General features: G+C 26.3%; 1 protein-coding gene across 3 annotated transcripts in view; it reads right to left on the bottom strand.

Moving 5' to 3' along the window:
• Positions 1-6,070: 6,070 nt before the first annotated feature.
• LOC132927698 (glutamate decarboxylase) overlaps positions 6,071-11,839 on the bottom strand; it is a 95,976-nt gene continuing 90,207 nt past the window's right edge. For all 3 annotated transcript variants that reach the window (XM_060992287.1, XM_060992286.1, XM_060992288.1), the window contains exons 8-11: positions 11,585-11,663; positions 9,803-9,952; positions 9,498-9,692; positions 6,071-8,096 (exon numbers count right to left, since the gene is read on the bottom strand). In XM_060992287.1, the coding sequence (XP_060848270.1) occupies positions 7,923-8,096; positions 9,498-9,692; positions 9,803-9,952; positions 11,585-11,663 (598 nt within the window). In that variant the 3' untranslated portion in view covers positions 6,071-7,922. The remainder of the gene's footprint in view (positions 8,097-9,497; positions 9,693-9,802; positions 9,953-11,584; positions 11,664-11,839) is intronic.

Genomic DNA, 11,839 nt, shown 5'->3' with positions numbered 1-11,839 from the left:
TATATCTTCACTATAAATCAAAACTCCAATTTATTAATTTTTCATTTTCAAAATCATTATTCGATTCTTCATTGTTTTGATTGCGAATATTAACACGAATAGACGATAACACAGCCTTTAGTATTTATAATCACAAAGAAGTCAAGAACAGCTATCACGGACTTTGGCGGGAAATTACAATCATATGAATAATTTTTATTCATTGAATATGGATAGGCTTATCATATAATTGTTTTTATGTTGATTCATATTATTTTTTATAGTCGATTTTACACTAAACCGTTTAAACCATTAAACCACATCATATTTCAAAACGAATTAATGAAATAATTTTAATTTTAAAAGATTCAACAGTATTGACATTAGCACATTCTATAAAAAATGTAGTTCAATATTAATAACATTGGTATTAATAACATATTAATAACAATATTAATAACACGTTTTGATGTTAAAAGGAAATAACTCATTATGGATACCTACCGGCTACCTATAGGTACTACGTTTTGGAAATATGCGAAGTAAGACCTTTAGTATAAGAAATAATGCGTTTTGAAAAAAAAGTAATTATTTAAGGTTAATTTTAGTTGGATTGTCGTACGTTTTGTGAAAAATAACTCAATCGATTCCTTATCATTTTTTTCATGAGAATATAGATATACAACTTGTTCCAGGGGAAGTGACTGGCTGACGTTATATGAAAGTATAACTAAAATTATGAAGAAATACTCTTTAAAGAGAGGGTCTAACTTTTTTATTTTTTAAGTTACTTACCACGCATTTTTTTATGTTTCTCCAAAACTTTTCAACATTTTAACATAATTTTTTTTTAATTTAAAGCTATTTAATTATCTTATCAACAAACATACGCAATTAAACCAGAATTATAAAAATTATTATTATTAAATCGAAAAAACTTTTTTTTTATCAAAATTTAGAATTTTTAAAAATAAATCTCGTATTACACTATTACTCCAAATAATTCAATATTTAGTATGGGTTTTTTGTTTACTGAATAATACCTAGAATACTTTTTTATAAGTTTGGTTTTCATATCTTCCATAATTGCAGAGTTATACGCTGTTTGTTAATGGTTATTATCTTAATTTTTTCTAGAATCGAATATCGGTCGTTAAAACAAAGGACTAGGTACAAAAAGTGTTACATTTAGAGTTCAAGCTTGTTTACAGTCAGGTGAGGAACTTTGAAAATCTGATTAACTAATTAAATAAACATAACATTTATTTCTTTGTTATTTATTTTTTATATTAAACTATTTTATTATTATTTTGTGTTTTTTTCGTTAATTAGGTTCCATGTTATATTTAAAAAATAAACTAATATTTATTAAATTATTTATATTACTTCTGGTGAGTTTATGCCTCATGTTTAGCAAAATTATAAATAGCTAATAATTATGATCACAGAATATCTGTTATGATTAGCTGCGTATAACTCTGCAATTATGGAAGATATGAAAACCACTTATATAAGGTATTCTAGGTATTATTCAGTAAAATAATACACAAACAAAAAACCCATACTAAATTCTGGTTAAATTGCGTTAGTTGGTTAATAGGATAATTAAATAGCTTTAAATTTAAAAAAAATTATGCTAGTGTTAAAAATTTTTGGAGAAACATAATAAAATGCGTGGTAGGTTTGGTTTTATTTAAAAAAAGTTGAATTGCCCATAACTTAAAAAATAAAAAAGTTAGATTCCCTCTTTAAAGGGTATATTTCTTCATAATTTTAGGTTGATTTTCATATGATGTCGGCCCAGGGCCGGATTAAGATATTTTGCGCCCCGGGGCAAACCTACCTAAAATTAAGAACTACTTTTTTATAAACATAACATTGTTTTACTATAATTTGGCATTTATTAAATAATATTAGAAATATATTGAAATAATATGTTAACGATCTTTTTAATATTACTATATACCTAAACAATAAACAATGTAAATACATTTATTAAAATAACAATTTTGTAAACATGATTTAATTTAATTTTAATTAATTTATTAAAATGATATATAAAATACTGGGATTAATTATGTAAGTAAATTATTTTATTTTTATTATTTATAATATTTGTATAAAAACGCTTTTCTTGATTTCTGTTTAGCGAATTGGTCAATACATTCATCCCATGACATAGATTCAAGTAAAACATTTTCAATATTAAGAATAGCAAATGAATTTAATTTTTTTTTTTGAAAGAGTAGATCGCAAATAGCTCTTGACCCTTTTTAAGGCCGAAAACTATACGTATCTTATACGTTTGAATAATCGGTCGAAGTTGTCGGTGGAAATGTTATCTATATTATATAGTTGTTTAATAATTATTATTATTACCTACGTGGACATTGTGACTGTAGTTATTACTTGTAATTCAGATATCGGTAAATTCGTGGAAACGCGTATGTGAGTTTGCGCGCCGTGTACACTGTCGTAATCGCTAATAGTTTTTTCACTTTAAATGGTACCTACAATATTTCAAAACTTTGCGCCTTTAAAATCTTGCGCCCGTGGGCAGATGCCCCCTCTGCCCCCCTTTAATCCGACTCTGTGTCGGCCGATCATAAGTTTCCATAACCAAGGTAAATAAACAATAAATGTAGGTATCTTCTAGGTTTAGTGCGCGGGTTCATGATCATGTCATAGGTACTCGGAGAGTAGGAGGATAAACTTTAGATACAAAAACCTGATCATTTAATCGAATGTAATTTATACATTGTTCTGTGCTTTTTCCTATAGTTTTATGTTTTATTACTCTATGATTCATCATATAAATAAAGATCCAATCACACATTTGACACATCTTTCAAATATTTCAGCATTGCAGGTTTAAAATACTCTTATCGTATCTGTGAACGATTATTTTATAATTTTTATTACATGTTGTTTAACATAATTGCAGATATTGCAGTTTACTATTAATTATTGTACAAAAGATGAGTGAAATCACAAATTGCACCGTATAAATGTTTAACACCTAACCGAATACCTAGTATATACTCAAACGTTTAAAAACGCTTTTTGTATTTTTTAACTGTCATTGGCGTACCACTTTTTAATTTATAATTTCAAAATAATTATTAATTATATATAGGTAACGCATAATATTAACTACTGATGTCTACTATTAGACCTATATATTATACTTAGGTTGTATAGATACCTATACTACCACAAATCGACACATTTAATATAATAATAGTTTATTGTAAAATAAAGCAAACGATAGTGATATTGTATTATGTATTAGGTTATATTTTATATTATAATATAATACTTTTTCTACAGGTAACAGTTTTAAAACAAATCAACAAAACCCGGCATTAAATACGCATCAGGCTTAACACAAGACCTACATTTATTAATGTACTTATACATCAACGAATATACGCTCCGGTAATAATATTTTATTTTTAGGCGGGTAACATATAATATATTGTATATTTGACAACGAAAAAAAAAAACGTTAGATGTGAATTTTATTGGCTACGCGAGTTCGAGTATAGTGATTGGATCACTTTATTTTACTTGAACAGCCATTGATACGTTTACAAACATAATAATAATAACTTAAATGCATGCAGTTTAATAGTAGTGGTAATATGCAAGATTATTGTCATTTTATTGTACAATAATAGCAATAAGAGATCAGAAACAAAAATTAACAAAAGTTTTATCGGTGTTACACAATACTTGAGGAAATTACACACTAAAATAGTCTATATCGATGACTTAGCGCAGCCATATTTTTATAAATCAATTAATGAAATTATGAAATTATTCAGAAACATCAAATGATGTTTTATTAGTTTATTACTATTAAAAAATATGATATATTATCTTTAAAGAAATATAAATTTTTTTTTTATGAAATGAATTACAATTTTAAAGTATAAACAAACCTGTATCACAAAATATAGAGAATTTAATATTTAATTTAATGCTATTAAAATTTTTTTGAAAAAGCGATAAAAATGATATCGCGTGCGCTATCAACTAAGCCATCGATCGGCTATCAATGAAAACAGTAATATACTAGATGTTGGAGGAGTATTGTATAATATAGGTATAATAATAATATATTATAATATAATATAATATATAGGTAACATGATCAACAATAAAATAATTATTAATAATATTCAACACATTACGTTTTTAAAATTTTAATAACAGTAAGTATGTATATAATAGAATATGTCTAGCTATAATAATAATATATAATATATTAGCACGGTGTGTCGTGTTGTGTTTATATTATACGTTTGTATATATATTTATTTATTTAATAATAATATTTTATAACGACTATAAAACGAAAATAAAATAGTGTACATAACATCAAAACGTCTATTAAGTATAGTAGTATTTAAAAAAAAAGTGTTTAGTAATGCTACGTGAATTACGACATATATATATTAGTTCATGTTGACTCGGTATTTAAATTGGGTACATTATTATTAAAATATAATTATATTATAATGAATAATATTAGGTACCTATTGTATTTCTTTGAACACGTCGTGATTACACGAGACACTAGAAAATGGTATAATGTTATCACAATAATATTTAAATAATATAAGATATTATATTAACATTATTGTATTTATATTATTATATAATATCGGTTAAATGTCATAAAAATGTTATAATCACTCTGAAAATTATTAGTACAACAAACGGACGATTAAGTTTATTCTCAGCTTCAATTGACTGGCGGTTTAAGAGGGCAGTTGTTGAACAATATAACGTAATATAAATATTTCTATAATAATAAATCAGGTGTTTCATGTATTATTGTGTGATCGATTTCGATCATGGTATTTAAGTATCATATTATTATTGCAGTATTTATGATTTATTTCGCAGCTGGAGAAACATAAATCGCCTTTATACATTTTTTTATTTTACTAAACACCTACCTACTATCTACTATATATTATAATTATTTATACTTCCTAGTTCCGAATATTATACTATATATGTGAATGAAATACAACGTAGATAATAATATATTAATATATGTAACCGATGCGCGCCGACACTTCATACAATAAAACCGACATTAGCTCAAACGTAATAATATAACGACTATAATATGAATATAATACATACAAATAAATAACATAAACAGTAAAAACGAAATATATAATAATAATATTATTAAGGTAAAATAATAATACATTGAATCAGTGGAATTGATAACAAATTTAATATAATAAGTAAAGCTGGTACCTCTAATTATATAATGTTACCTATATATTTCTTGATTATTGAAACAAGTGGACCGACATTACTGGACATTTACGTGAAAAATCGATAAAATTTAAGTATTTTGTAATGTTATAGTATGGATAAAGTGGATGGTATTTAGGCAAAAACGTTATTTTTCTGCTTGTCTACTTTTGAGACCGATAGTGATATAGTCTTCCCAGACTCCTCCTGCCACTTATTTTATTTTCGAAAGTGTAGGTTTACATTAAGCTGTACCCACGTCCCGAAATTATAATTATATAATGTGGATGTATGATCGATGACAAGATTTGAACATAAACTATACAACCGTCTATAACTTTCAGTTAAATTGGATAGATTTAATTTTTAGAAAACATTAACTACTAAAGACAAATCCGATGTACGGTAGATTACCGTCTTTAAAAATGCGGGTAGTTAGGTTCTAACAATATGTCTTGATCGAAGTCCGTTCAATAAAATAATAATATTATATCGTGAACGCACGCCGCAGGGAAAAAGTTCTTTACGATGGGTGTCTATAGGTACTCAAGATTTGATGAATGGCTTGGAAAACATGAATGGTCTACTGAAGGGCGCCAAATTAGAATAGGGTTCAGCAAGAGGGTGAGGCGCCTATAGAAGAGAAAGTTTTACGAGATGAACAATAGATATTGTAATATATTATAATGATTAATGGAGGAGTATTGGAAGGTGTTCAAAGATATTCAGATAGATCGTTTAATGGCAATAATAATATTGTGTATAGTTATAAAGAAAACATTTTTTTTTAAAGTCATTAATGATTAGTATTAGTCATTAATGATTATGTAACAATATTGCAATGTTTTATATATGATACTAATCGCACGCTTAAGTGAGCGTGCCAATATAGTAATAAACATCGTAGTATTAAATGTTATTTTAAATAGAATATTGAATTAATATACAAAAATGTGCAATAATATTATGAATTAATAAAAAGTGCGAAACGTGTAAAGTGCATTTGAAATGACTATGCTACGGTGCTACTAGTATATATTATGTATATAAATATATATACCTATATATTATATATTATAATATTGAGTAAAAAGTTCAAAATAGTCATGTATATTTTATATAAAATAATATAATAATACGATATGTACATATTCAAGGACGTCCATTTTTTTTTTTTAGAAAATATTAAGAACGTTACAATTATAAAAAGTAGATTTTTATTTTTTACAACAGATTTTAACACTTTTCGTGTGTTAAATAGTCATGTAGTAATATATTAAATATTAAGCTTGGGATATTCGGAGATGGACATGGGCTTTTTGTCACTCGTGTCTTGTCCGCTCAGCTATTTAAGAACGTCCATGATTATGTTATTATTATATTATACATATTATATAATATACATGCTTATAAAAGTATAGAAAGTGTAAACTGTGTAAGACTTAAGTGCATAATATTTTGAAGTGCAACAGTGCGAATAAAAAACTTTTGTGCAAATGTGCGAATAAAACGGTGCAGAAAAATAACGGTGTATCTAAAGATAAAAAAAAGTGCATTGAAAAACGTACAAACGTTTGTGGATTTTCTTCACTATGGTGTTTTTGAAGCATGCAAACATATATATATATATTATACCTGGTTATATAAGACACAAACGCACTCGAACCGAAAAATCACGTATAAAAGTTGAGATAAACTGTAATTAATAATATTACTTATTTACTTTAACAGACACCAATTTTTCGTTTCGAATGTTGTTCACGCTTTACGTGATTATCTTTAGTGTACCAAACCGTAATGGATAGGTTTATTATTATCTCGTATTATTATTGCCATCATTCGATTGAAACAATTTATTATTGATTGAACAGTTATAGGGAGGTTGGTATTTATTGTAGGTTAAGAATAAAAGTTCTGGATACATTTAAACGGACTATCAACCCTATTGATTTTAAGGGGTGATATTTATTCCAATAAAACAATGCTATCAAACGGTTTCTATATTGAAGACTTATAAACGATATTAGATTAGCGTATGGTCATTGGACAGAAGTGGTCAATCTTAGCAGGTACCTATATAATTATCATTATTATTATTATTATTGTTGTTACAACTCAGGCTTTTAAGAAAATTATTAGCTGCTGATTTCCATTATCACATAAATACCAGATGTGGTCTTAAAAATGGAGAGGAACATAATAAATACTCGCAATCAACGAAAAGTCGATGTTTAAAAGCAAAAATAATATTGTAAATTTGTAATATAATATAACATGCGGTCGACGCATATTATAATAATATATTATACAGTATAATAGTATAATATAGTAGGCACACTATTTATTTTATTACAACTATACAACAACAACAATAATAATAATTCAGGAAAATCGTGGATAACACTTATCACTTATTACTTATTTAAAACGAAATTTTTTTAATAATTATGGGATTTATCTATACATATATTATAAACGCAGCACAGGCTTCCTATTATTATTATTATTATTATTATTATTATTATTGACGGCGTACGGTTGGAATAGAGCCATTGGCCGGGGATCGTGATAATATAGCGTCTACGAAAACATAACACAATAATAACTAAACATATTATAGAGACTAGCGAAATTTATCATTAATCGTTTCTTTTCCTCCCGATTTAGAGGTCTTGTCCTAGGCGGTCCAGTTCGGATAACAAAAAGTCGACATCCGCCTTGGTAACTGCGGCGCTGGATATAATGTTCCGGAAGAAGTTCGGTATCTCGTTCAGTGGCTGATATCCGACCATTAGCGTGCCGACTTCCATCATTTTTCCCTTCAGAACTGGCGTGATCTGCAACACATTTTTTACCGGAAGGTAGTTGGTTAAATATTATATAGCCGTTAAGCCGTACGATGATAACTGCAGGTAAGGGTTGATAAAATGCTATTTTAAATACTTAGTCAGAGTTTATCTATTTGAAAAAAACAATTTTTAATTTTATACCTTAAACACGTTTTAGTATTTATTTTTAATGTAATATCAGCTGTTATATATTATATTATTGAGATTAAATCTTCATTAGTGTAACGCAAACGAGCCTTTATATATGATCATGTTTCTAGTTTCTATTGTATTTGTATGTACATCAATATTATCGTTGATTACAAATATAAAGTTAAATATATAATATATAGATTATCGATAGTACCTAAAACTTATAAGTACCTAATATTATATATTAATAATTAAAATATACAAATAAATATATGTACATTTAAAGCTACATTAAAAATACGACCAAGGAAATACGTTTTTATAGTCTTTATTTTAATTTATTTTTAATTTTTAAGTTAATATAGATACCCGTATTTTGTAATATATTTATAAGAATTAAAGAATATTAACTTATATAGCTTATAGGCTTTACATATACTTATATTTTTTATGCTAATATCTAAATATAGTTACATATTAAATATTATACAATCAATATTAGCTTAGAAATTGTCTTCATTAGTTCTTTTTTTCAAACACGAATATAAATGTCAGTTTATTTATTCTTAATGACATATTTATTGTTTAAAATGTAATTAGAAAAATTAAATGAGTCAATCAGATATTATTGTAGTATACACGTATCTACCTGTATAATATTATTTATTAAAACATAGTTTAGAAAATTAAATTAATAAGGAGAGAATTTATTTTAATTCTTAATGGAAGTAATTCTATGGCTACGACGGAATTATTGCATAATTATTTTTGGGGAGTATAAAAGGGAACCTCACGATATAAAGGGACTTAGTGATTTGTTATGATATGTTTAAACAAGCTTATCGGAATTATTGTTTACACAGTAAAAATAATAAAAGGGGTAACACGTTTGAAACCTAATGTCTATTTGAATTCAACGCAATTTAAGTATCTTATTACTATGTATTATTCTAATAAATAATAATAATAATAATCGTGCTATGCATAAGTAATGAGTATTATCTGAAAGCATTATATTTTGTTTGTTAAACTGATTTAGTTTTGATTTTAAAGAAGATTACAATCAATGATTTTAAATTAAATATTATTACAAAAATATTAAAATAATATTTATATATACAGGCATATTTCCGGTGTTTTAATTTTTAAACGTTATTAATTCAAACTCAGAACTGCGATATATCTAGTGAATATCCGTTATTATTGTGTATATTTTTTTAATTTAATGCTGTTTGAATTTAATTAAGAAACTTATACCTGGCCAAGGCTTTCCGCTCGTTTTGCCGAATGTGGAATGTTTCGCAAACGCTTCGGCACGTACCAAAAACTGACGTTCACCATTTCCGGTTCAAGGAGTAAATAATATTTGTCTGGCGATGCTTTGATTTTCTCCACCATATATTCACTGAGTTCCATCAAGTGATCCATGTGTTTTTCGAAACCTTCAGTACCCTGGATATGCCACAGTGGAGTAGAGTGAAATAAATTACATCGGAATTAGGTAAGCCAAACAAGAACGGTATAATTTATCAACAAAATTCAAACAGTTATTATACTGATACCTTGGCACGCCATTGTAGCCAAAGTTTAAACACATCGTTGTGACGACCACACTGTATTACTTTGTCGCCTGTATCGTATTGGACGTCGTACAGTTTGTCTTGCATGAACAAGTATTCCGCGCTCATTTGGTTGCAGCTGATCAAAAGTCCCTGAAATTTTACCATAATTATTATGTGAAATTTTATTATGATTATTTTCAGTCCTCTCGAACACACTGCCGTTATAAGGGATAACGTATAGGCAATTTTTATTAAACTTGTATTTATGTATCTGCGTGAGTAGTAATTTATTTATTTAAAAATTTGGGAAATCCTATGCGGCTATATGCTATACCTAATATTTGCATACATTTTATATCATTGGTATAAAGTATTATTTATAACAATCAAAGATTTTATATGAACTCCACACAGCACGTCAATTAAATAGTATGACAGAAGTAATTTATGAGTATTGTATTATTTCAATTTTAAAAATGATAAAAGCTGATTTTAATTACCAAAAAGTTTGATAAGTGTCGGATAATTTAACGTTGTCAAAAAAGTTTTTTTTTGTTTTTAAATTATTAAAATCTCAAACTTATTTTAAGAGATATGTCTATCATCGTGAAATGGGGGTCTGACGTTTTACCATGATTAAAGCGATTTAAAAATTGATTGTCCGTATTATAGAGTGGGATCAATAGGCTGCATGTTTTAAACAAAAAATACTGTTTTTTTTTTAAATTTAAAATACACCAATCATTAAGGCTTTGGGAATCTGGGGTACAGGTTGAACAATGCATAATATGAGTTTATTGATTACCACACATTATATTTGAAAAATTGTCTGTATTAGTCGTATTTGATTGTATTAATGTAAGCTGTAGAATATTTTTACTAAAATTGTTTAGGTAAAATAAATAAATATTTATATAACAATATAGATTGTATATATATATATGTAAATGAAAAAGAGGTTGAAAATATACATCATACACATGTTTTATGTATTATGTATAGTATTTACTTATTGTTTTTACTAGGTTTATAATTCATACCATAATGTCAACAATAATAAATAAATTACCATAAGATTTTACAATAACATTAGCGGAGATTTAAGTGCTATAGCCCATAAGCTGCAGGTGAAGTTACGTCGTAAAGTAAATAAAATTATTTATAGAAGGTTTTGAAATGAAAACATAATACTTATTGGTAGGTATATAACTAAATAAGATGAAAGTTTTAGCCGTAACATTATTATTTATTATACACCAAATCATATGTAAAAACATCACGGTAGTACATTGTATACATAAAATAATAAGCTCAAGAAGACTATGTTACTCGAAAGGAGCAATTTAGTCCATTATAGCAAAATACGAAGACAATTTTTTAGTTAAATTATATTGGATGATAAAAAAACTCTTAAATTTGAACATTACACAGATTAAATTTCCATTTATCTCTTATAGTTATTTGGAGGCATAAAACTGAAGTTTAAATTTCTTTAGTTAATCAGACATTGTTTTTTCAGTAAAACGATAAAATAACCAACAATAATATTATATTATACAAAACATATAAAAATAATAAATTTAGGTTATAATATATTTGATAGACATCTATATACAGACGATAAAGTATCAACACGTCGTACAGTAGTTTAAATTAAGTCCATATACTATATATACTATTAGTTATTGTTTTAATTTTTACCTACATAGTAATTAGTATTATATAATATTTTATAATTTATAAGGATTAACCATCTAAGATTAATAATGATTTAATACTCACATTCTCTCGGAAATGAATTGTGGAGCACTGAAGTAAGGTGCCCATCAGTTTGTGTGGATTCCAAGTCACTGAGTTAGCCCTTAAATAAAAGAAGAAAAACTATATTCTTAATGTTATTTGTCTAGGGACTAGGAAGTTGATAACTTTTTTCATTTTTTTAACGTGCTAGACAATTATATGATTCTCTACGCAATAATGTATTTTTATAATAATTTAAATAAGTAATTTTTATCATTTGTATATTTTAAAACTATT

The sequence above is a fragment of the Rhopalosiphum padi genome, chromosome 3 (assembly GCF_020882245.1).
Source record: "Rhopalosiphum padi isolate XX-2018 chromosome 3, ASM2088224v1, whole genome shotgun sequence".
Taxonomy (NCBI): domain Eukaryota; kingdom Metazoa; phylum Arthropoda; class Insecta; order Hemiptera; family Aphididae; genus Rhopalosiphum; species Rhopalosiphum padi.
This window is presented reverse-complemented; position numbering and strand designations above follow the sequence as displayed.